The sequence below is a fragment of the Solanum dulcamara genome, chromosome 11 (genome assembly GCF_947179165.1).
Source record: "Solanum dulcamara chromosome 11, daSolDulc1.2, whole genome shotgun sequence".
Classification (NCBI taxonomy): domain Eukaryota; kingdom Viridiplantae; phylum Streptophyta; class Magnoliopsida; order Solanales; family Solanaceae; genus Solanum; species Solanum dulcamara.
The window spans coordinates 46594238-46620813 of record NC_077247.1 but is presented as its reverse complement, the minus strand read 5'-3'; the positions used below and the strand labels follow the sequence as shown (position 1 = coordinate 46620813).

General features: G+C 35.3%; 2 protein-coding genes and 2 long non-coding RNA genes across 5 annotated transcripts; all 4 read right to left on the bottom strand.

Moving 5' to 3' along the window:
* Positions 1-494: 494 nt before the first annotated feature.
* Positions 495-4496, bottom strand: LOC129875218 (uncharacterized). Of its 2 annotated transcripts, none has more exons than XM_055950663.1 (5): positions 4400-4496; positions 3065-3169; positions 1983-2634; positions 1181-1320; positions 495-925 (listed from the first exon to the last, which is right to left on the bottom strand). In XM_055950663.1, exons 2-5 carry the CDS (start codon positions 3161-3163, stop codon positions 743-745), a joined length of 1074 nt encoding a protein of 357 aa, XP_055806638.1. In that variant the 5' UTR covers positions 3164-3169; positions 4400-4496; the 3' UTR covers positions 495-742. The 2 variants fall into 2 exon arrangements, with proteins under 2 accessions (XP_055806638.1, XP_055806639.1); XM_055950664.1 differs by lacking the exon at positions 4400-4496 and adding an exon at positions 4169-4260.
* An 862-nt stretch (positions 4497-5358) lies between these two features.
* Positions 5359-9319, bottom strand: LOC129875245 (U-box domain-containing protein 7). The gene is made up of 2 exons (XM_055950699.1): positions 8673-9319; positions 5359-6530 (listed from the first exon to the last, which is right to left on the bottom strand). Exons 1-2 carry the CDS (start codon positions 9101-9103, stop codon positions 5678-5680), a joined length of 1284 nt encoding a protein of 427 aa, XP_055806674.1. The 5' UTR covers positions 9104-9319; the 3' UTR covers positions 5359-5677.
* A 6295-nt stretch (positions 9320-15614) lies between these two features.
* Positions 15615-18078, bottom strand: LOC129874520 (uncharacterized). Its single transcript, XR_008762918.1, has 3 exons — positions 17915-18078; positions 16991-17041; positions 15615-15905 (listed from the first exon to the last, which is right to left on the bottom strand). It is a non-coding gene; the product is annotated as an uncharacterized LOC129874520 (long non-coding RNA).
* Positions 18079-23869: 5791 nt separating this feature from the next.
* On the bottom strand, positions 23870-26252 carry LOC129874642 (uncharacterized). Its single transcript, XR_008762933.1, has 3 exons — positions 26089-26252; positions 25165-25215; positions 23870-24079 (listed from the first exon to the last, which is right to left on the bottom strand). It is a non-coding gene; the product is annotated as an uncharacterized LOC129874642 (long non-coding RNA).
* Between the last annotated feature and the right edge of the window lie 324 nt (positions 26253-26576).

Sequence of the window (26576 nt, the reverse complement as noted above, 5' to 3'; positions counted from 1 at the left end):
ATAACCTGAAATCTACTACTCAACTCTCATAGAGAAAATGTGATTAATATTACATGTCCAAGACATCTCTTTATGACTATGCTTAGCAAAGTTGAAAAATGAGAAAGTACGACATTCTGAATTGTGTCAAATTAGATACATAAAATATGGAGAAGTGAGAATTCACATATGCTAAAAAAGTTTCCATATTCTTGTAAGCACCTTCGTTGGTTCTTCACGGGTAAGAATGGTTGAAATTAGAGAGTTTGGAGATTCAAACATCTGCGATGAGACATTGTATCAAGTGGTGTTGTATGAAAAGTGATGATGGTGGACAAATGAACTAGCTTTGGCCAGAAGTTCAAAGCTTCATTGGCCATTAGTAACATGAATTACTATACGATAAAAAAAAATGACAGTCCGGTGCACTAAAGCTCCCGCTATGCGCAGGATCCGGGGAAGGGATGAATTACTATACGATACATGAAACAAAATTACTAATAACAAAAAGATAATAACCGAGGCAAAAAAATTACTTATACTCATCAATAAAAAATATAAAGCATCCATCTCGAGAACTAAAGTCAATGAGAAATCTGAATAAGCAGATTAATCTGATTTGCCTAAAGAAAGTCAAAAAACCGTTAACAAAGTTCCGTTTGGAGCTTTATTTACTAAATCTCTCTCAACTGTTCCTGGAGCTTCATTTGAAGCTTATTTGCCTAGATGATTGTTGCTGGATTTTTACTTGGAGCTCATCTGTTTAGATGATCTCCCAATCTGATTCACAAAAGCCTTCTTGTGACAATTCCAACTTGTCATTTGGACAAGATTTTGTCTTGCACTCTGCATTTGATTGCTCTAATTCCACACTGAGATCCTCACATTTGGTCGCGTTCTTGTTTCTCTGTTTTCCTGGTTTTACCTTTAGCCTTGGCATATTTTTCTGCAAGCAAAACAATCATAAGTCAAACTCTCAAAAAGGCAAAAGATAAATACTGTGTCCAATGTTATAACGTTCCATATTCAATTAGCCCCAAGCGCATGCTCAACCCCAACCTCCAAACACAAAATAAATGACTACACACATGCAAACAAAAGGAAGGTAACATGAAGGAGCCGAAACAAATTACTTTTGTAAGAAGAAAAAGCGGCATCTAATGCAGAAATATAAAATAAGGGGGAAGGCAGGAGGCAAGACCTTGTGAGAGATATCAGCTCCATGGAATTCAGAGTCTGAAGAAAAATCATCCTTATCCACCAGAACACAGTTTCCATCAAACTCCACTTCAGGAACCGAGTCAATGGCTGGTTCATTTACAAGATGATCCACAGACGCTCCTGCATTGTTTATCCATTAGAAACGGGGCCAATGATTTCTCAATCTTACACTTCTCCTTTAGGCATGTGCAACAAGGAATGACAGCTTAACCAAGAAAAGAACTTGAACGCACACAACATTAATGACTCAAAAAATAAACACAGCTAGAACTAAAAGGAGAGCCAGACATAACGAGGGCTACCTTAAAGGAAGTTCTTTTGGTAGGGAAATGCTATGAAAATATGAAGAGGATCTTCTATACTGGGTCAGTGTTAAGTCATCAGCTTAAGCAGTTAAATGGAGATCCCATTTCAGCTCCTACCTTCCATCCATCATACAAGCTCATTAAATCAAATGAGAATATATCAATATTCAACAGAAAGAACACAAAGAAGTCAAAAACAAGAGGAAATTCAATTGTATTAGTGACAGCTTCAATGCTAACTGTTCCACTGCCTCCAAATGAGCCAAACAAGCATTCAAAGTTATTACTAAAGTCCAGACAAAAAAGATATAGCAGTATGGTGGTTAGGTCAGCACAAGTCAATTATCAATTCTATGTAGTTTCCTGTACAACAATCTTTTTTTCTTTTAAGTAGTTTCACATACAGAAAAGGGAAAAATTAGCATCATAAACAACCAACAAGAAGATATTCTAGTCTCAAGACTTGGGAATACATACCATTTGATACTGCTGGAAGTGCTGCATTAGAATTTATTTCATCAAAATCGGGAGAAGCACTTTCTTGTGACTCAGTAGAGTAAATTGAACAAGTTAATGATGGAACATTCGAAGTGTTAGGATCATGATCTGTGAAATCTATAGTTTTCCCCTCTTGCATAAAAGGATCAAATTCTAGGCATTCAACTGATGATGCAATTATCGAAGATTTGGCAGGAACTTCAACTCCTTTATCACCCTCACAAGCTAATGTCCTTTTTAAAGTTTCCTCAGTAGAAGCAACTACTGCTGAACTTTTACCAGTAAAACAGAGTACCTTTTCCCAATCCTCAACAGACATCTTCATTGCCTTATCTGCTTGTGGCTGAAGTGATGAATCAACATACACTCCTTCCATGGTTTCCACAGCGAGCTTCAGGGAAGACAAGTTTGAACAGGAAAGTTCATCCTTATTATCGTCTTGCACACTGATGTTTGACAGCTCAGAAGCTGGATTCTGTTCTTCTCTATTTTGTTCTGAAGATAAATTACTGGTCTCCTCCTCGGCACCTGACAAAGATGCAGGGAGTACTTCTAGAATAACCTCTATACAAAATTGTTTCAGATTTGCACCCGCTATCTGGAATTGACTTTCAACAAAATTAAATTGTTCCTGCCAACACACAATTAATGAACTAAACAAAAGCATATCAAGGAGCATCATAAACTGGCAGAAACCTAATTTTAATATCCAGAACTCACAAAAAAAAACTAGAGGTTCGAAGATTTTTCATGATACCACAATTAATAGTAGCTGCAGTCTACACTGTTCCGTAGATCCATTATTATTGCAGGAACAGAAAGACTAATAAGAATACCAAAGAGGCGGTAATTTGGATGAAATGTATGCCCGTGTATTTTGTGCATATATGTGCATGAAAGCACCAATTGCAATGTCCTCCAACATGTAATGCTCTGGATATTCCAATTTGATTTGCAAAGGAAAACAAGACCGAGAAAAAGGAAAGCTAAAAGAAGTAACAGACTAAAAGCCAAAGAAAGAAAATGGCACTTGAGATATATGGAAGGCCAACTAATGATACCTGAGATCTAGCATCAACTTCACAACACAGACTTTCAAACTTTTCGCCAATTTTGTCAATCCAGGCTCTGCCTCTACTTGTAAAATCCATTACGAACATAAATATCTGAATGATTAGAGTGGTCAGTACACGAACAAAATTCCTGCTCTACGGCCAAAGAACCATAACCTTCACTTCAAATCAATTCGTATGAACAGTAGTGGTACACCGGATGAAAAATAAGAAACTGCTTGTATAATTGAATCACATTGAGCAACAGGCTGAGCAACTCTCTGATGAATAAAATACATATGTGGATGTATAGATTACTACATCCATGTCAATATTAGTGATGTTGCAACAGATGGTAGAACACATAGAAGAATAAGAAACTACACATTTACTAAATACTACTACATACACGGGTGGTAGAGCACAGAGAAGAAGACATGCGGCTAACCATATCTAGGGTGATGTCCTCAAAAAGCTCAAGTTGAGTCATGTCTTGTCTAATAACTTTCCCTGGTTCTTTTTCGACCTACACCTACCTCTCCTAACTCCCTTCTACAATCAACCTCTCACATCCTCCTAACTGGAGGATCCGAGCACCTACTCTTCACATGTACGAACCATCTCAGTCTCACTTCACTCATCTTTTCCGCCACAGAGGTCACTCCTACCTTGCCTTGTACAGCTTCATTACTAATCATATCTCTCCTATTATGCTCATACATCCATCAGAGCATCGTCATCTCCGCTACATGCATCTTTAAGTGTGTTAATACAAAGACAACAATTGGAAGATGAGATTTATCTGACATTCAAATACTTTTGTTGAGCACTATACCACACGTTTAGATACTCTTCGTTGAATGCACCTTCTCTTCAGTAGAAAATTAGTTTTTACTTTCAAGGATCACCGGTTTTCTTTACTACAAGACAATGTGTGGCATCAAGTGATATTATCCCAAAACTAGCACATTGATCCCTTGGGAAACATCACTGAGACTATATAAAACGTCCTTAGCTTGGAAACCCCAATAAATAGAATTACACTAAAATTGGACGGACAGGAGTCTCAATGTTAATCAAATATTTGAGGAAAGAAACAGATATACTTCTTACCTTGTTCACTTGATGCAACTAATGAATTCTGAAAAGGTTCCGTCTTTAGTGTTTTGAAAGAAGAAACAATTTAGCAAGAACGAAGCAGTTCATAATATAATTCTCATGAACAGTGATAAAAGTATCACAACATTCAGTTAAAGGGGCAGATGATTAATTAACAACAACAAAAACAAAAGATTAATGAAACAAAACAAGTTGATCATTCTAGAATTAAAGTTCATAACTTACAATTCGTTGGAGACAGGAAGCTCCGTAGAAGAGAAACTTTTTTTTTTTTTTTTGAGAAATTATAGGAGGAGGAGTCCGTCATACAGTAGAAATCTAGTAGACGTAGGACTATATGTCTCCCATGCTTCCTAGTTTGGGTGTACCAAAAAAGTACTAGCTGACAAGGGCCCACCGTCCAGAATTGGACGTATTTTTTTAAAAAAATAAAAAATAAAAAAATTAGCAAAACTATCTACTTTGACTATTTTATCTAAAATATACGATTCAATAATATTTTCAAAATAAATAATTACATAATATCATAAACTATCCATTCAAATTTCATATGTCTGTTAAAAAATAATAATTAATATGAGTATTTTTTATCATAACACTCATATTAATTGACATGTAGTCTTAGATTTTGAAAAATAATTAATGTTGAGAAGAAACTAGAAAAAATAATTGTATTTTTTTGATATTAAACAAGTAAAAGTGATCAAAGAGAGTAGATTAAATCCACATATCAGCTACCACATACTACTGCAAATATTTTTTTCACTTTATTTAAGAAAATTAAAGTTGAAGATGAAATTGTGTTTAGTTATAGTTTTTGTAAATAATATTTACCACAGAATTCATGCATATTGAACACTAAAAGTTTACTTTTAGAACCTGCCCAATGCCACTAAATATATTTTCAAATTTTAACTACACCTGTAAATTAAGACAGTACAAGAGTTAGATTAAAATAATTAAATATAGGTAAACCACTTCAAACTTAGAAATGTATAGGTTCTCCTCCTACCACCCAATGTATACACAGTTGTAATTTAATCCATTTCTATCTTTGAAAGCCCAAATGTAGCATCACACAGGAGAGCAGGGAGGGAAGGAAAAACTATATAAATAAACATGAATGACGGAAGAAAGTGTAATTCTTCACCAGGACATATGTAAAAGGGCAGGTATGAGTTCAATACCCTTAACACAAACCTTCTATATGTATTAAAAATTATTAAACAAATACAAACAATTGATTTCGACCTATAACTCAAATGAATTGTGGTAAAATCTCAAATTAGAAGTGATTAAGTTCAAACCATGGATTCGCCTCTGCTTCCTCATATTGGAACGCGTCATCAGACTATTGTTGTATGGTTATTCTATCACAAATTTTTCTTCCTTCAGGACAATTATTTTCATATGATACTAAAGAAGTTAACAATTCATGTAGAACATTGCACAAGTGGTGCAAGATGATGTTAATTTGATCAAATGCTTAAAAGATCCATATTCTTAGTAAGGCAAACTCTTAGAACTTGAGCTAACAACTAAGGACTTGAGCCTTGAAGAATCACTACCCCCATTGGCTCTACTAGTAATTGTTTCCATATTCTTATAAAGGCTTTGTTTCACAATTTTCTTCATCAGTTTCTTGCTTTCATCAATAGCTCTTGGACTCATTGGTGATGAATCAATAGGCATCCTTCCTACCTGTGGCCCTGAATGAGGCCCCATTTTGCTTTGCCTCTCATCCTTAAACCATTGTAACAATTTCAATGCTCTTTTTTGAGCCAAAGAACTACCCAACAATGCCAATTCAAGAAGTACTGGTACAATACCAGCCTTGGACATTTTCTCCCTTTGAATTGAACTTTGGTGAGCCAAAATCATCAAAATGTACACCGATAACTCTTGACATTTTGGCTTCTCTTCCCATGTCATTATCTCCATTAAGCTCTCGGGCACCATTGGGCTTTCCTCCATCGCCTTCTTTCCCATTAGGGTAACCACAAGATTCCCCAATGTGGCTAGTGCTTTCTCTGATACTTCCTTCAATGAAGACAACCTCAACAGAGTAGTCATTGTTCCATTAGTCTCCAAACTGGCGGAATTTTCCAACACAGAAGATATGTTGTACAATGTGCCTAGACATGTACATTTAGTCTCAACACTTGAATTTGATGAATCAAGAATGCTGACTACAAATGGAATAATTCTTGAAGAATCCATATTGAATTGTGTGTTGGCTAATAATGATATAGACAAGATCAATTCTGCAAATTCTTGCCTTGTGTTTCCATCTAAGTTGTCTGTTTTTTGAGGTAATTTTGATAAGATTCCTGCTTCTACTATCAGTGCCTTGTTACTGAAAAGGGGAACCAAGAAAACAGAACAATGTTAAACAAATGAATTATGAAATAATTCAAATCCAATAACATGGCCAAATCAGAAATATAGAATATAATCAAGCTTTAGGGACCCAATTTTGGTGATATTTAATTTATTGGTCAACCAACAGCTTGGAAGATGATAGAAAAATGGTTAGGAATTAAAGTTGGGGTGGGGGGTCTCCCAATCATGTAGGGCTCCTCAAAATAAATAATCAGAGAAATTTTAAAAAAATTATTGAGAGTGAGAAGTCAATAAGATTCTGCTAACCAGATCAATGCTAGGAGCAGAAGGTCAACAAAAGTAGATTTTTTCCCTATTTCTTAATTAATGAACCACTACACTTTGATTACATCGGCTAATAAATATTATGTAACACAAGCTAAGGTAGAAATAAATAATATGTCCATAAAAATTAAAAAATGTTCCTCAACATAACCCCTAGTCGCTTCCACAATGATTGTACTAGATAGTGAACGCAGTTGCAACAACAACAAATTTAGTGTAATATCGCAAGTAAGATTTGTAAAAGGTAAAAATTGTTTTCGATAGAACCTTGAATCTCAAAAAACGATATAAAAGAGGCAGTAGCAACAAGCAAAAGAAAAATGTTATCATTATCATGTTAAGAATAATCATGATAACTTTTTTCATGAATTTATTCCAAGTAGATATGTTAAAAGATAAGGCGAAAGAAACTATACTCTATGACCATAGAGTGGATTCAACCCTCTTCATAATTACCATTAAGAATGTGGTCATACCACAAATTCAAGACTTTTTCAGATAAAATAAAATGTTATGGCTAGAAAGTCAAGTTGACTCAACTAACTTATCCTTGCAATTTTAAGGCTTCCAAAATAAAATGGCTATAAATAAAACCAAGTTGATAAAATCCATTTGCTAGTTGCTTTCCAAGTCACCGATATATTTACGGCATTCAAATGAAGGCGGCTTTTATTAATGCAAATGTCTCTTTTTTAAATCATCATTTATATCTTGTCTTTATTTTAAGAAGTAGTGTGAATATAACCATTGAGTTCCTTCCTGACAACACTACTAGTCTCGATTCAAATGTTTCTTTGGATATTATTCAACTTTACAAACAAAACTTTAGATTATCATCTAACATTTACAATAACTTGTGAGATTTGATTGGAAATTTTTTATTTTGTTTGGATTAATGTTACTAGAGTATTAAAATTTCATGGCTGTCTATCATAAGAGGTACTACAAGTCATGAACTTCTTGGGCACTTGAAAGGATATTCCCAAGACCAAAGCTCACGTGCCACACAGTGGGTTTTTAAGTCAAAAATTGGCCACGGAAAGTGGTCACTATGAGCCCACTAGCCTAATGGGATGAACTTGTACTACGACGAAAACCCGTATAATAAAATCACTATAAAAAATTCAACCAAAAATTTCAGCTCACCAAATTAATTAATATTATATGATAAATGTTAGTTAATTTTTTTTATGAGGGTGATGTTAGAGCCTTTTACACTCAGCTTAATTAGATTACCGGGTTAAATTCATCTATTGTCTCTTTTATTCAATTTAACCTTAGTGATCTTCAAGATTGTAATTCATGATTTTATTTTTGGTAATAAAAAGATTTATGAGGAAAAAAAAATCATGATACAGATATAAACTTCTTTTTCTGTTCCGAAATCAATAATGCAATTTAAATTATTTAATCAGTTACTGAATTCATGAATATGGAATAAAATGTAGGAGAATAAACACTGAATTCCACTTTTAGTAATTGGCTAATTGTTCCTTTTATCCGACAAAAAAATCTCACATTAAAATAAAATGACAATTCATTATAAATTCATGGTTCTTATTCTTGGCGTTTTTTAAGAGTTTATATACACATATATCAATTAGAGGTCTCGGATTTAAATCTGAATTTTTTTTAATAAAGAGCAGGCTGTATCGATGCGAATCTGAATTAATCAATAAAAAAATATAAACATATAGTAGTGCAACATCAAAACTACCATTTAAACTTGATCATGTTGTTAGCCAAGTAGAAATGAAAGTTAATTGATAAAAAAATGAATTAACATAAAAGAGTGATAAATTATTTAAACTGATAAAATAGATAAACTTACGTGAAAGAACCATTGGCAAGTTCGGTCAGTGCTTGCACCGCCAATCTCTGCCGCCGTAACACCGCCTGATCAGGACCAGCAACCATGGCTACAAGCGGCGGAATAACGCCGAGCTCCGCCATGAATTTCCGCCTCTTCAAATCCTCTTTAGCCAACTTTTTAATCTCTTCGACGGCCACCTCTTTTTCATTCCAGCTCCCAAAGTGAAGTTTCTTCACTGATTTTTGCAAAATCATCCACCCATTATCTTTATCACCCTCTTTTCCCATTATACCCTTTTTTTCTTCAATCACAATCAAAATCTCTGAATCGTTTCTTGGCTGATGATCAGACGGTTGAAATGATTTTGCCTTAATCTGAAGGAACCGCTTGACTTTAGTGAAGAACCTTAGCTTTATGTAAGTCAAATAAAAATTACTACTAGTAGGCATGTTTGTGATATAAGAAGAATGGTTTTGTAGGGGCCTGACCCGGGGGGTGGAGGTGAGATTGAAATTTTAAGAGGTTTTAATTAAATTAAAGTTTGTTTTATTTATGTCTTGACTTTTGGTGAAAGAAAAGGATTAGTATTAGTATTAGAGAAAAGAGAGAAGAAGAATTTGTAGGGGGGGGAAACAAGAAGAGCAGAGAGCACATGCAATGTGTCAGTTACATAGGAGGAGGAGAGGAATACGTGAACTTCTTCTATTCTTATAAACAACTGTTACATAGCCGAACATGTTTGCGACAATTCCACATCGACCCTTGAGGTTTCTTCTAATTCTGGAAAACCCCATAAGTTTTTCAAAATTAAGGTGCCGTTTGGCCCAAGTTCCCAAATATTCTTGGGAGAAATTTTGACACAAATTTTTCTAAGTTTTAGTGAAATTTCAAAAAATATTATTTTGTATTTGTAAGTTTTAAAAATTATTTAAAATACCCATAAGTTTGTGTTATCATTTTATAATGAACATTTTCAGTTAAAAAAAAATTATAACATAATTGACAACAATCAACAACAACAAAACAACATTATAGGCAAAAGTAATACATTAATCGAATTAAAAGCAAATTTTTTTTTTCAAATCTTGTCGCTCAAACTATTCTTTTATAAAATCTTGGTTGATCATATTAATGGAGTAAGTTGGTAGATAAATATTTAGTTGGAATTAATAAATGATAGTGTTTTTATAAAATATAAAAATTTGAGATAATTTTTAAATTTTTAAAACTTTTCAAGTTCCCAAGTTCTAAAAAAACTAGGGAACTTGCGGATTTTGCCAAATATATTTGTCAAGTAATGACAAATTATATGGACAAACACAAATTTCCAAATATTTTTTAAATTTTTCCCAAAAACTACTTAGGGTCAAACTAATATGTCGCCAATTTTTCAAAATCTGCATATTTCAAAGAGTATGTTTTTGTTTATTAGAGAATTGCTGGTGCATTTACACAATCAATTTTTAGATAAATTTTTTGTTGATATTAGAGCAGAAAATTGTATTTGATCAACGTTTTAAAAGTACTTCCGGAAAAAAAAATCTACCTTTTTCTATTATTTAAATACACTTATTTTCTCTAAAAATTTGGTCAAATATCTTAAGTCGCTAAAATTAGCATTAAAAAAAATTGACTTGTTAGAAGCTCGATCACTGCTCCAAAACAAGTTAGGTTAACATTAATATACATAAATAAAGTATTTCAAGTCCAAATCGAATATTAGTATCTAAGAAAGCTTGGGTAAGATAATTATATTTGTTCGTAGGGTCTAGTACATAGGCCAATCTCGTAGTTTAGGTACCTTATTTGATTTATCAAAACTTGAAGAGCCTATATGCATTTTTTGGAAACCTCGCCCCCAAGAAGGAACAAGAAATGCATGCTTCTGGTTTAAAAGATGTTTTTTTTTTTTTAACTCTAAAAAGGGAGATTGAGCAACAAACTAGTGACGGATGACCTGAATATCCACAAAGTTTAGGCACTTTTTTTCTACAACGAAAGAATGATACGTCAAAAGTTATAACAAGAATTTGTTAACAAAGTCAAATGTCAAAAGGGTCAAATGAAGGCTCCTTATATGGATCTTGAGAAAATTGCAATCAGCCCAAATGGAAAAAGGAAAAATATAATGTATAAACGCCTAACTGTTTTAAAATTTTTAAGTCTCTTTGAGTTGCAACTTACCACCCCGTGTCACATGTTAATTCACTTTGTATATTATCAAGAACACCCCCACAAGGGTTGTTTCACAGATCATAGAGTTTTACTTTTACCTTTTAAATCTTCGATTTATTGATTTTGCATTTAGATCCATATTGATTTTGATGCAATTCATTAATTGTTTGACGTGGGAGTCAGGATGCACCATGCCCCATGTTTCCCTATATTTGGGTTAATAATTTTCGATAGTGTATTACACGTCCATTTAGTATAGTACTTCTATCGTTTCATTGACCTTTATTTCAAAAATAGATAGTTTATTATACTTGTTCATTTTTGTAAATCAATAGAGTTTATTACTTATTTCATATACTATTCTTAGTATTAAATAATTACATAAAATAATAGTAGTTTAATTTAGATCTTTAATGCATTATTATTAATAAGCTTAATTCAATAAAATAAAGGAATAATTATTGTTATACTCCAAAAAGGGAAATTATTTACCATTGGATACCCCATTACTTTCATACCCCTTATTTTAAACTATTTTGCGCATTTGATACCATGAGAGTATACAATATACTCTAATGGTATCAAACAGTTTCGTTGAAACACTGTATCTTCCTTCTTGATACCATCAGTTATACTCTGATGGTATCAAGAAGAAGCTGTTTGATAAATTATTTGGTATCAAAGAGGAACAAGGGAAGGGGCACTGACAAAAATATATGTTTGATACCATGAGAGTATATATATACTCTGATTGTATAAAAAAGAAAGACACAGTGCTTCAGCGAAACTGGATGGTATCAAGAAGAAACTGTTTGATATCGTCATAGTATATATACTCTGATGGTATCAAAGAGAAACGGTGATGCTGACGTCATGCGCGAAATTAAAAGGATAAAAGTGGGGTAATATGATAAATAGTTTGGATCATGAATTTATTAAGGGTAAATAGTTTGAGTTGGGTCCAATTTAGGTAAATAGTTTCACAATTGATCTATTAGGTGTAATTTTCCTTAAAATAATAAATCTCTAAGTAAAACTTTATTAAAAAGTTTCAACTCAATAGAGATCAAGTAATATGAAACAAAAAGTATGATTCAACTTTTAACATTATTTAACCAACTAATCATACCATCTGGAAAAAAAAATCTCTTCTCCTTTTATATTTTCTACTATATTTAACAAGTCACGAGATCATTAATTTTAGGGGAACGAAGATATCCTTAATTCAGCGACATGATTATTATAGCTTCGTACATGAAACTTTTTTTTTTACGCACTTATTTTACTAGGTGGGAGTGTTGAATATATATATATGTTAAAAGAACTTATAAAAGGAATGCGCAATTTCAAGGGGGGCAAAAATAATAGTTGTTGCAACTTTTAGAGCTCAAAGACAAAAGGAAAGGGCTAATTTATGAGGCACTTGGATGTGATCAACCAATTTGAAATGATCATGACAAAACTTCTTAGTTCAAAAAATTAACCATTTTTTCAATTTAAAAAGCTAAAATTAAATTTGGAATATCTTTTAAAAATAATAAAGGAATGCCTATTAATAACAAATCCCGCTTGTGGATTTCACTAGATATGTTGTTATTGTTGTTTGTATTAATAATAAATACTTCCTCAGTTCACTTTTATTAGTCACGTATTTTTAAAATAGATTTTTATTTTTATTTGTCACTTTTAAAATATTAAGAATTTTTTTTTACATATTTCCCCCCATATTTTACCCTTATCATTAAAGACTATTTTGCAAATCATTTTTCAAAACTTAACACTAAATATCAATTAATAGGGATAGTATGATAAAATATCTATAGAGGAAATAATAGTTTTAGTCCCTGCGTTATTGCATAATTTCAGTCTTAGTTTCTGCGTTATTTGACTATTCACATTTAACCTTCATTTATTTGAAGTGTGTTATTTTAGTCCTTGAAGTTAACAAAAGTTAACTATTTAATAAAATAATTATTTGATAATATATAAAATAAAATAAAAGAAAGTGTTGGTGATTTTAAATTGACGATTTTAAATGCTTGAAGAATTATGTATATAAAATTAAAATTATATTTTATTCATTAACAACATTTTATTCAAATGTTTTATGCTCTATTTTTTATTCCTTAGCGACTCGTTCTTCCTCTCTTTCTCAATGGTTACTAATCAAGGTCAAATACGATTACATTTGAGAGTTTAGTAGGTGGACAGACTCCTTAATCCTATCAATGGTGTCTTAACAACTTTCACTCTTTAAAAAATTTAACATTTAATTTTTATAAAATTAATTTTTTTTACCTGCATAATTCTTCAAGCGTTTAGAATCACCAACCCTTTAAATTATTTTATTTTATATATTTCAAAATAATCATTTTGTTAAATAATGAACTTTTTTTAACTCCAAGGACCAAAATTGCACACTTCAAATAATTAAAGGTTAAATGTGCATAGTTAAATAACACAGAGATTAAAACTGAAATTATGCAATAATACAGAGACTAAAACTGCTATTTTCTCATATCTATATTATTACTTGTTTGAGATAAGTGTCAAAAATACGCCTAAACTATCCATCTTTTTTGAGTTTCATACCTGAACTATTGAGAGTTTGAATTTCACTCATAAACTATCACTTATTAGTTTGAGAAACACACCTCTCTCTTTTATTCCACTCTCATCACGGTGTGTGTTACACTCTCTCTTTCATTTAAAAAAAATTATCACATCACACTTCACATAGACAAAACATTCCACATTGACAAAAAATAAATAAATTTTTAGAAATAATTAAAATTAAAGATTAAAGTATTACTATCCCCCCTCCAAAAAAAATTTATAAAATAAAATATAAAATATTTTTATTATCCACTCCACCACTTTTTCTCACCATACTTCCCCCCCCCCCCCCCAAATTTTGAAAGTTTTAAAAAATAATTCTTAGTTTATCTTCTCACCTACCACCACCCCTAAAATAATAATTTAGATATTATTTTTATATTAAAAAAAAATTACCCCGCCCCACCTAACCCTCCACTTCCAATTTTTTTTCTCGTTTTGTGTTAGATACATACACATGATTTTAGTAAAGTATTTTTTAGTTGGCGCAAGACTTTTCTTAAAATAAAATACTTTTTTCTGTTATATTTGGTACGCAAGTAGAAAAAATATTTTCCTATAAACATATCTAACACAGAACGAGAAAAATAATAAAAATAATAAATAAATTAAGAGTGAAGGGTTAGATCATGAAATGAGTATAATTTTATTTTTTAAAAAAATAAAAATAATAATATTTTTTAGGAAGAAGGTGGGAGGGGTGAAGTATGAATTTTTTTTAAAAATATTTTATACAAGAAATTTAAAGAAAATAAAAAGATGGGGTGGGGGGAGAGTGGAAGGGGAGTGGTGGAGTGAGAAGTTCACGCTTTTGATAGTTTAGGTGTGAAACTCAAAAACTGAAATAATTTCAGTATATTTTTGACAATTATCTCTAATTATTTCTTTAATGAATGTGTCAAGTCAAACGGAGGACGTTTTTCATGTGTGCAGGGTTCACTACTATCATTCTTGGATGTCACAAAGGGATAGCTTACTACAGTCCAGTTATTGCATCATTATTAATGTCATTAAATTGACAGTTAGTTTTGTGTTTAAAAAGTTCATAGATTTAAAGTTGGACAAAAAAGAGTGTAAACCGGACCACACGTGTGAGTCAGATGATGTAGCCTCATTAGTTTCAGACAATCAAACACAATATTGAATATTAACATGTGCTATACACATATAAGCACATGGTGTTAATAATAGTTAGTTGGTAAATAATGTGTTAGTTAGTGGTGTTAGTATAATATGTGTGTGTGGTTGTTTTAGATGTGGGTCCCACACAGGGAGTTAGTTGAAGTTAGAATACACTTAGCAAGTCTAAATATAAGTATGCAGATGTATGTATATTTTAGAATGAGAATAACATTTTCCTCTCTCTCTACCTTTACTCTCTTCTTCTTAAGACGACTTCTCTCTAGAAGTGGTAGCTCTGAAGCTGCTAACATGGTGATTTCTACATGGTATCAGAGCGGGATTGAAGAATCAATCAGCCACTGAAGCTCGAATTGAAGAACAACGGTGAAGGATCGGAGATCAATCGAAGCTTGGACTGAAGAACATCGAGAGAGAAGCTAAAATGGTGAATGGTAAACGACTAGCAAATCCGTCACAATCGCATGAAAGGATGGTTGTAGAACATGGCCATCCCTTATATGTGCACTCATCGGACACATCGGGGTGCGTGCTTGCGCCGGTGAAACTCACCGGATCTGAAAATTATGGAGTTTGGAGCAGGGCCATAAGAATCTCACTTTTGGCAAAGAAGAAATTGGGCTTTATTACTGGAACATGCACAAAGGACTCATTTGATGAATCTCTTCACGAACAGTGGGAGACGGTGAATGCAATCGTCTTTTCATGGATCATGAACACAGTGTCAGAAAATCTGCTCAGTGGTATCGTTTATGCATCGTATGCACATCTAGTGTGGGAAGACTTGAAGGAGAGCTTTGATAAAGTGAATCGTGTGAGGATTTTTCAACTTCACACAAAAACTGCGAATCTCAAGCAAGGAACTGATCCAGTATCAGTGTATTTCTCTAAGCTGAAAGAGCTATGGAATGAATGTCACGACCCAACCCCGTAGACCGCGACTGGTGCCCGAGTTGGGCACCCAAACGTACCTTTATCCCAAATTAGTCTATTTTTTTTTTAATAAACAAATGTAGTGATTAGTAGAAATTGCTAAATATATCATAAAAATAGATATACGCACGAGAGTTGAAAGGTTGTCACAAAACACACAAAAATCCAAACCATATATACAAAACCCACAATATAACTCTGTCTACAGACCTCTACAGATGATAGCATAGTCATAAGACGGGACAGGGCCCCGTCGTACCCCTGACCAACATATCCAAATATACAGAGATAGAGTCAGTACCAAAATACAAGCTCCGAACAAAGGAGCACCGTCAATAACACAGCAGATGTCCTAAACCGGCGGATCAGCAAGTCAAACTTCGGTACCTGCGGACATGTAACGCAGCCCCCGAAGAAAGGGGGTCAGTACGGAAAATGTACTGAATATGTGAAGCATGCACTGTACTATATAAAATCATAATCTGAATAGTATATGCAAAACATGAAATCAATGTTTAGAATTTAAAAATGCTTATCAAAATCTCAAACCATATATGCACAGACATATACCATATCCGGCCCCATTAGGGACTCGGTGAACAAAGTGTGGTTGCCCTCCCATCATCGGCACCACGGCACAGCATAACACCAGAGTAGGGAATATCTCCGTAACAAATCATATCATATCAGATGGCCATATCAAATCATATCATATCGCAAACATATATGTACATGGCACAGCATAACTCCGTGGCATAATATTTACCACCCCATGGTACATGTCATACCTGCCCCCTCACGTCGGGACACGGCGAATAATGCAGAGAAATACGCACGAAAACATATCCTGGCCCAGGCTCAGTGAAAGAAGCATTGAGGCATCCACGAGTGGAATAGTGAGAAACTAAATGCAATTTAAATTACAAAACATCTATACAGACTCGATGGCATAATTTCGATAACAAATCATAAAAGAAAACTTGAATAATAATAGTAGTACAAGTACTTCCAATATCACAATAGTCTATGTAAAAATAGTACTTTACGAATCATCTCTGTACTTCTAAATATATTATGGAAATTAACGGAATAATTATTCATATAATATTAGGAAGCATAGCAAAGAGTTTTTTTCAAATTCTACCTACCGTAATTCAAATGGAATAACGAAGAAAAATTCAGAATAGTGGGGCCCACCTCGATCAAATGAGGTGACGTATACAAATCACGTGCGTTAGACTTCATAACATTATTTAGAAGAGTTTCAAGGTATTCGGAATTCATTTGTGCAAAATCTAGAAGTTTAGACAATTTTTCCAAAACTATTCATAATTACCTAATTCAATTCTATTGAATAAAAAAGGGAAATTTTCGAACGTCGATTTCAAAGAGTAGAGTGATCCCCGAGGTTCGTATTCACTCCTATTACATCTAGGATATGCCAAGTGAAGAAAAGGTAAAGCTTTACATACCTTTTTGACGTTTTACGGTTGTCCAAAATCAATTCCCGTTTCCTCCAAAATCTACAATTGGTCACATTTACCAATTACTATTCATAAGACTTTAAGAATTCAATTTTTCCAATACTTGTCTACAAAAATTTCGACAGCATCTCCCCTATATATATGACAACCCCGAGATTACAACTCGGCCACAATATCAACAACCAAGCCAACAACAACACCAATTCCATCAATAATCAACTTAAACACACCATAACATAAATTGGTGTAATTTTCCAATTAGTGCAACAACTTTCAACCAAACTTTGCATTTCCAAATAAATATGAATATCTCATATCCATAATTAGTTTTAACTCATTCCAACATAAGTGAAAAATATTCCAAGTAAGCTATCCAATTTTTTTCAACTCCATACTTCACTCAAAAATTCCATAAATACCACAAAAATATTAAAAATTCATTTTCTTTCTTCAATTTCACAACTAACAACAACACTCCATACTTTTAATAATTTATCTCCATATTCTTATAATATCATACTCAAATTACATAATTTCTACAAACTAGTTTAATACCAACTTACACCATTTAAACTTCATTTATATCCCCAAAATCATAACCACAACTAACAAATTATACAAACTTATTTTTTTTCCAATTACATCACCTAACCCATATTTCCAACTTCAATAAATTTCATCCAACTTCCATTTTCAACATCAAATAACTATCATAACTACTATACAAATACTACACAAAAATACTACACAAAAATACTACGCAAAAATTGAATAATTCTTACTCATATAAGAACATGTATACATGGCACCATATTACCATGAAAACTTCCATATTTTCATAAATTCCATACACCTCCACATACTACAACATATACAAACCTTCATAACATAATAAAATGAATCAATTCTTACCTTTTTCTTCTAGCTTCTTCACTTCCAAATCAATAAAACAAGTCTCCAAACTTCCAAAACAACTACACCATGTTGTAGAGCACCCTTGACTTAGTAGGAATACTAGAAAATTATAATTTTTGGGGATGAAATTTGGAGGGTTGATTTACTCCCTCCTTGGCCGATTTTTCTCTTTCATTTTTCCTCAAGTTCTTCTCACTTCTAACTCTCTTAAATGGTCTAGAAATCTCTAGGATTTTATGACTAAGGCTCCCATGTGAAATTACCATTTTGCCCCTCACCTTTTCTAATATTTTCAAGTTGAAATTCCACCTTTGCCCTTAACCTTTTATAGTATTTCCATATGTAAAATTCCAAGTATACCCCTAACCTTTTATGGTATTTCCACATGTGAAATTCCAATTTTACCCCTAACTTTTTATGGTATTTCCACATGTAAAATTCCAATTTTGCCCTTTAACTTTTCCTATAATTCCACCTCCCAACTTAATCAATAAAAACTTGTATATAACAAGACCAAGCATAGTCTTATCCTTGACTTGTTACAAGTATTCCCAACATGTCCTTAGGTGCAAAGTACGGGTTATAACATTCTTCCCCCCTTTTTGAATATTCGTCCTCGAATGTTAAATTGATCTTATAGGTTTATAAATACAGCTGTTTCACATAATTTATTATTTCCAATATAGGTAATAAGGAACTTAAGTTACCTGTGGGTGCAGAAAACAAATGAGGATACTTTTTCTTCATTTCTCCCTCCGCCTCCCAAGTCATTTCTTCTCGGTTGTTGTTGCGCCACAATACTTTGACAGATGCCACATCTTTGGTGCGTAACCTCCTTACCTGACGATCTAAAATAGCCACCGGCTGTTCCTCATAGGATAGCTCCTCGGTCACCTGAATGTCCTGTACAGGAAATACTCTGGAAAGATCGCCAACGAATTTACGAAGCATAGACACGTGGAATACCGGATGTACTGCGTCTAAATCAACTGGTAGATCCAATTCATAGGCAACCTTGCCTACTTTACGGACAATCTGATAAGGCCCGATGTATCTCGGACTAAGTTTCCCTTTTCTGCCGAATCTCATGACGCCCTTCATAGGTGACACCTTCAAGAATACCCAGTCATCCACTTGGAACTCTAAAGGTCGACGCCGGTTGTCAGCATATGCTTTCTGTCGACTTTGAGCTGCCAATAATCGTTCCTGAATAAGCTTCACCTTCTCAACTGCCTGCTGAATCAGATCTGGGCCAATTAACTTAGTTTCACCCACATCGAACCAGCCTATAGGTGACCTGCATTTTCTGCCATACAGTGCCTCATACGGAGCCATCTGAATACTAGAGTGATAACTATTATTATAAGCAAATTCAACAAGTGGTAGATGGTCATCCCAGCTACCCCTGAAATCAATAACATAGGCCCGCAACATATCTTCCAGCGTCTGAATAGTGCGTTCGGCTTGCCCGTCAGACTGAGGATGGAATGCTGTACTAAGGCTCACCTGGGTCCCTAATCCCGCCTGAAAAGATCTCCAGAAATTTGCTGTAAACTGGGTACATCTGTCAGTGATAATAGATACAGGAACTCCGTGGAGTTTTACTATCTCCTTAATATATAACCTGGCATAATCCTCGGCTGAATATGTGATCCGAACCGGGAGGAAATGGGCTGACTTAGTCAACCTATCAACAACAACCCATATCAAATCGTACTTCCGTGGAGTGCGAGGTAAACCTGTAATAAAATCCATATTAATCATCTCCCACTTCCACATTGGAATTTCCATCTCCTGTAATAAACCACCTGGTTTCTGGTGTTCAATTTTGACCTGCTGACAGTTTGGACATTGGGCCACGAACTCAGCAACATCTCTTTTCATACCATCCCACCAGAATAAACATCTAAGGTCATGGTACATTTTTGTTGTACCCGGATGAATAGAATATCGGGCATGATGTGCTTCACCCATAACCTGTTGCCGTAGCCCAGCAACATCAGGTACACACAACCTGTCCCTGTATAATAATACTCCATCAGATATAATACCAAAAGGGGTCTTCTCTTTGTCCATACCTGTATCTCGATACTGTGCCAAAATGGGGTCTTCATATTGACGTCGCTTTATTTCTTCTATAATGGAAGATTCAGCAACATCTCGAACTGAAATCCTATTATCTCCCGATTCAGTAAAACGAACTCCAAGACTGGCCAATTGACCAATTTCACGAACTATTTCCTTCTTTTCTGCTGGAACATCTATCAAGCTACCCAAGGACTTACGGCTGAGTGCATCTGCTACGATGTTGGCCTTTTCTGGATGATATAAAATATCAACATCATAGTCTTTTAAGAACTCCAGCCATCTCCTCTGCCGCAAATTCAAGTCTTTCTATTTAAAAATATACTGGAAACTCTTGTGATCTGTATATATATCAACATGAATACCATATAAATAGTGCCTCCATATCTTCTGAGCATGAATCACTGCTGCCAGTTCCAGATCATGAGTAGGATAATTTCTTTCATGCTTTTTAAGCTGTCGGGAAGCGTAAGCTATAACTTTCCTGTGCTGCATCAATACACAACCTATTCCCACACCTGAAGCATCACAATAAATAATATACCCATCCGGTCCTTCGGGAAGAGTTAGAACAGGAGCTATAGTCAACTTCTCTTTCAATAACTGAAAGCTTCGTTCACAGGCCTCAGTCCACTGGAACTTGGCTCCCTTCTGAGTTAATCTTGTCAGTGGTGCTGACATAGAAGCAAATTTCTCTATAAATCTCCTGTAATAACCTGCTAATCCCAGGAAACTACGTACCTCAGTAGGTGTCGTCGTCCTAGGCCAGTTCTTTACAGCCTCGATCTTCTGTGTATCTACCCGAATACCTTCAACGCCGACAATATGTCCCAAAAATGCTACAGAAGTCAACCAAAATTCACATTTAGAAAATTTAGCATACAATTTCTGGTGTCGGAGTACTGTAAGTACTGCTCTCAGATGATCTGCATGCTCCTCTTTTGATCGGGAATAAATTAGAATATCATCAATAAACACAATCACGAACATATCCAGGAATGATCTGAATACCCGATTCATAAGGTCCATAAATACCGCTGGAGCATTTGTCAACCCAAAAGTCATCACTCTGAACTCATAATGGCCATATCGAGTTCGGAATGCTGTCTTTGGAATATCAACTTCTCTTACCCGTACCTGATGATAACCCGATCGCAAGTCTATTTTTGAAAACCACTTGGCACCCTACAATTTATCAAACAAATCATCAATCTTGGGGAGGGGGTATTTATTCTTTATAGTTACCTTATTCAGCTGCCTGTAATCAATACACATCCGCAGCGACCCATATTTCTTCTTTACAAATAATACTGGGGCTCCCCAAGGTGATGTACTGGGTTTGATGAAGCCTTTTTCTAGCAAGTCTTTCAATTGCTCCTTCAGCTCTTTTAATTCTGCAGGTGCCATTCTATATGGGGGAATAGATATCGGGTGAGTATCTGACAATACATCTATGGTAAAGTCTATCTCTCGTTCAGGAGGAAGGCCTGGAAGATCATCTGGAAATACATCTACAAATTCATTAACAACTGGAACTGACTGAATAGTTGGCGTTTCAGCCTGCAAATTCTGTATGCGAACCAGGTGATAAATACAACCTTTTCTGATCATCTTCCTCGCCTTAAGGTAGGAAATAAACTTCCCTTTCGGAGATGTTGTATTACCTGCCCATTCTATCACTGGTTCTCCTGGAAATTGAAGATAAACTACCTTCCGTTGACAGTCAACATTAGCATAACAGGAAGATAGCCAATCCATTCCCATAATCACATCAAATTCAGTCATCTCCAATTCTATTAGGTCTGCTTTAGTGCAACGATCACATATAATTACTGAGCAACTTTTATATACTCGCCTTGCTATAATAGAATCTCCTACAGGAGTAGCTACCTCAAACGGTTCTATCGGTTTGGGATTTACACCAATCTTATCAGCAATCATTGGGGAAATATATGATAATGTGGAGCCTGGATCTATTAATGCATATACAATCTGGGAAAAGATCAATAATGTACCTGTGATCACATCTGGAGACGCCTCTTGATCCTGTCGGGTGGCCAAGGCATAAGTGCGGTTCGAAGGGCCGCTAGAACCAGAAATTCCACCCCGGCCTCTACCACGACCTGCTGGTATAGACACACCCTGCCCCGTAGGCCGCATAGCTACTGAAGAAGATGATAACCCAGCAAATGATCCTGTAGTCCGAGCTGCTCCACCTGAATCACCCTTATTCGGGCAATCCTTCATCGTATGGCCTTGACGACCACAAACAAAACAAGCTCCTGTAGCACGATAACACTCTCCCGGATGGTACCTACCACAATAAGAACACGGGGGCCTGGGTGGCCGTATCTGACCAGAACCTCTGTCTAACTGCGAACCGGAAGCCCTAGAGCTCAAACTAGCTCCCGAATATCCTGTACCACCTGATCTCCGGCCTGAAGATAGTAAAGGCATACTCCGTGCTGGCTGGGTGGGCTGTCTGCTACCCTGCTGCTGGAATGGCCTGCTTCGGAACTCTCCAAAATATCCAACTGACCTGGCCCTCTTGGGCTGACTTCTGCCAAAATCTCGATCGGACTGGCGTCCTCTATGTCTGTCCTCCATGCCCTGAGCATATGCCTGAATACGAGCGATATCCATCCCTGGCTGAGCAGCCATCACCAAACAACTATCCACCAGGTAACGATCTAGGCCCATCACATATCTGTGCATTCTATCTGTCATGTCAGCTACCCGAGCAGGTGCATGTCGAGCCAATGAGTCGAACTCCAAACTATACTCGAGAACACTGCGGCCTCGCTGTCTTAACTGTAAAAATCTGTCCGCTCTGGCTCTACGCATCTCAGGAGGCAGGAAATGACTGATAAATGCCTCTGTAAACTCGTCCCATACAGCTGGAGAAGCTAGTCTCCCCCTGGATAACTCCTAGGACTCAAACCAGTTAGCAGCTACCTCGTGCAATCTATATGAAGCCAACTCAACCGACTCGGTTGCCGAAGCTTTAATCAGACGTAAAGTGCACTGCATCTCTCTAACAAACTCCTGGGGGTCCTCTTCGGGCTTTGTCCCGAAGAACTCTGGAGGGTTACAAGTCAGAAACTCACGAGCCCTCGAACTATCAGACCTGTGTACCTGATCTCCGCTTAAACCACGTCTGTGTTCCTGTCCGGCCACCAACCTGGTCAACAGTTGCACAGCATCCTGCATAGCCCTGTCTTCCGCTCCTGACTGTGGAGCTAGAGGCTCGGGTGCTGGGGCTCTAAAAACAGGTGAATCCGCCCTCTGATCTTCACCTGGGGCCGCCATAATTTCTGGCGGTATAGCAAAGCTGGCTGTCGGGGGAACAGTCTCCCTCTCAGGCATCGATCGGGCCCTGGTAACTCTGTGCGCCTGACCAATCTCACCAGGTGCTACTGATTTGCCCTTTTGGGTAGCCGTCGTTTTCCTCGGAGGCATTACTGAAAATAATGACAATCGTTTCGTTAGGAAAGAATCATCCTAATAATATAGCTCTATCGCACGATCTAAGAGAAGAAGAAAAAGTAATATCCTAAATGTCCTGTAGCCTCCTGCTTATAAATGTGGTGCACAACACACCGATAAACAAGACTCTACTAGACACGGTCTGTAGACATTCCGAGGACCCAACTGCTCTGATACCACTTTTGTCACGACCCAACCCCGTAGACCGCGACTGGTGCCCGAGTTGGGCACCCAAACGTACCCTTATCCCAAATTAGTCTATTTTTTTTCCGAATAAACAAATGTAGTGATTAGTAGAAATTGCTAAATATATCATAAAAATAGATATACGCACAAGAGTTGAAAGGTTGTCACAAAACACACAAAAATTCAAACCATATATACAAAACCCACAACATAACTCTGTCTACAGACCTCTACAGATGATAGCATAGTCATAAGACGGGACAGGGCCCCGTCGTACCCCTGACCAACATATCCAAATATACAGAGATAGAGTCAGTACCAAAATACAAGCTCCGAACAAAGGAGCACCGTCAATAACACAGCAGATGTCCTAAACCGGCGGATCAGCAAGTCAAACTTCGGTACCTGCGGGCATGTAACGCAGCCCCCGAATAAAGGGGGTCAGTACGGAAAATGTACTGAATATGTGAAGCATGCACTGTACTATATAAAATCATAATCTGAATAGTATATGCAAAACATGAAATCAATGTTTAGAATTTAAAAATGCTTATCAAAATCTCAAACCATATATGCACAGACATATGCCATATCCGGCCCCACTAGGGACTCGGTGAATAAAGTGTGGTTGCCCTCCCATCATCGGCACCACGGCACAGCATAACACCAGAGTAGGGAATATCTCCGTAACAAATCATATCATATCAGATGGTCATATCAAATCATATCATATCGCAAACATATATGTACATGGCACAGCATAACTCCGTGGCATAATATTTACCACCCCATGGTACATGTCATACCTGCCCCCTCACGTCGGGACACGACGAATAATACAGAGAAATACGCACGAAAACATATCCAGGCCCAAGCTCAGTGAAAGAAGCATTGAGGCATCCACGAGTGGAGTAGTGAGAAACTAAATGCAATTTAAATTACAAAACATCTATACAGACTCGATGGCATAATTTCAATAATAAATCATAAAAGAAAACTTGAATAATAATAGTAGTACAAGTACTTCCAATATCACAATAGTCTATGTAAAAATAGTACTTTCCGAATCATCTCTGTACTTCTAAATATATTATGGAAATTAACGGAATAATTATTCATATAATATTAGGAAGCATAGCAAAGAGTTTTTTTCAAATTCTACCTACCGTAATTCAAATGGAATAACGAAGAAAAATTCAAAATAGTGGGGCCCACCTCGATCAAATGAGGTGACGTATACAAATCACGTGCGTTAGACTTCATAACATTATTTAGAAGAGTTTCAAGGTATTCGGAATTCATTTGTGCAAAATCTAGAAGTTTAGACAATTTTTCCAAAACTATTCATAATTACCTAATTCAATTCTATTGAATAAAAAAGGGAAATTTTCGAACGTCGATTTCAAAGAGTAGAGTGATCCCCGAGGTTCGTATTCACTCCTATTACATCTAGGATATGCCAAGTGAAGAAAAGGTAAAGCTTTACATACCTTTTTGACGTTTTACGGTTGTCCAAAATCAATTCCCGTTTCCTCCAAAATCTACAATTGGTCACATTTACCAATTACTATTCATAAGACTTTAAGAATTCAATTTTTCCAATACTTGTCTACAAAAATTTCGACAGCATCTCCCCTATATATATGACAACCCCGAGATTACAACTCGGCCACAATATCAACAACCAAGCCAACAACAACACCAATTCCATCAATAATCAACTTAAACACACCATAACATAAATTGGTGTAATTTTCCAATTAGTGCAACAACTTTCAACCAAACTTTGCATTTCCAAATAAATATGAATATCTCATATCCATAATTAGTTTTAACTCATTCCAACATAAGTGAAAAATATTCCAAGTAAGCTATCCAATTTTTTTCAACTCCATACTTCACTCAAAAATTCCATAAATACCACAAAAATATTAAAAATTCATTTTCTTTCTTCAATTTCACAACTAACAACAACACTCCATACTTTTAATAATTTATCTCCATATTCTTATAATATCATACTCAAATTACATAATTTCTACAAACTAGTTTAATACCAACTTACACCATTTAAACTTCATTTATATCCCCAAAATCATAACCACAACTAACAAATTATACAAACTTATTTTTTTTCCAATTACATCACCTAACCCATATTTCCAACTTCAATAAATTTCATCCAACTTCCATTTTCAACATCAAATAACTATCATAACTACTATACAAATACTACACAAAAATACTACACAAAAATACTACGCAAAAATTGAATAATTCTTACTCATATAAGAACATGTATACATGGCACCATATTACCATGAAAACTTCCATATTTTCATAAATTCCATACACCTCCACATACTACAACATATACAAACCTTCATAACATAATAAAATGAATCAATTCTTACCTTTTTCTTCTAGCTTCTTCACTTCCAAATCAATAAAACAAGTCTCCAAACTTCCAAAACAACTACACCATGTTGTAGAGCACCCTTGACTTAGTAGGAATACTAGAAAATTATAATTTTTGGGGATGAAATTTGGAGGGTTGATTTACTCCCTCCTTGGCCGATTTTTCTCTTTCATTTTTCCTCAAGTTCTTCTCACTTCTAACTCTCTTAAATGGTCTAGAAATCTCTAGGATTTTATGACTAAGGCTCCCATGTGAAATTACCATTTTGCCCCTCACCTTTTCTAATATTTTCAAGTTGAAATTCCACCTTTGCCCTTAACCTTTTATAGTATTTCCATATGTAAAATTCCAAGTATACCCCTAACCTTTTATGGTATTTCCACATGTGAAATTCCAATTTTACCCCTAACTTTTTATGGTATTTCCACATGTGAAATTCCAATTTTGCCCTTTAACTTTTCCTATAATTTCACCTCCCAACTT

What these genes read in the sequence shown, in the direction of transcription:
- LOC129875245 (XM_055950699.1), bottom strand. Translation starts at nt 9,103, where the DNA reads ATGCCTACTAGTAGTAATTTTTATTTGACTTACATAAAGCTAAGGTTC. An exon ending in CTTGCCAATGGTTCTTTCAC is followed by an intron (nt 6,531 to 8,672) that starts GTAAGTTTATCT and finishes TCCCCTTTTCAG; the next exon opens with TAACAAGGCACTGATAGTAG.
- LOC129875218 (XM_055950663.1), bottom strand. Translation starts at nt 3,163, where the DNA reads ATGTTCGTAATGGATTTTACAAGTAGAGGCAGAGCCTGGATTGACAAA. An exon ending in AAGTTGATGCTAGATCTCAG is followed by an intron (nt 2,635 to 3,064) that starts GTATCATTAGTT and finishes GTGTGTTGGCAG; the next exon opens with GAACAATTTAATTTTGTTGA. An exon ending in ACTTCCAGCAGTATCAAATG is followed by an intron (nt 1,321 to 1,982) that starts GTATGTATTCCC and finishes TAAACAATGCAG; the next exon opens with GAGCGTCTGTGGATCATCTT.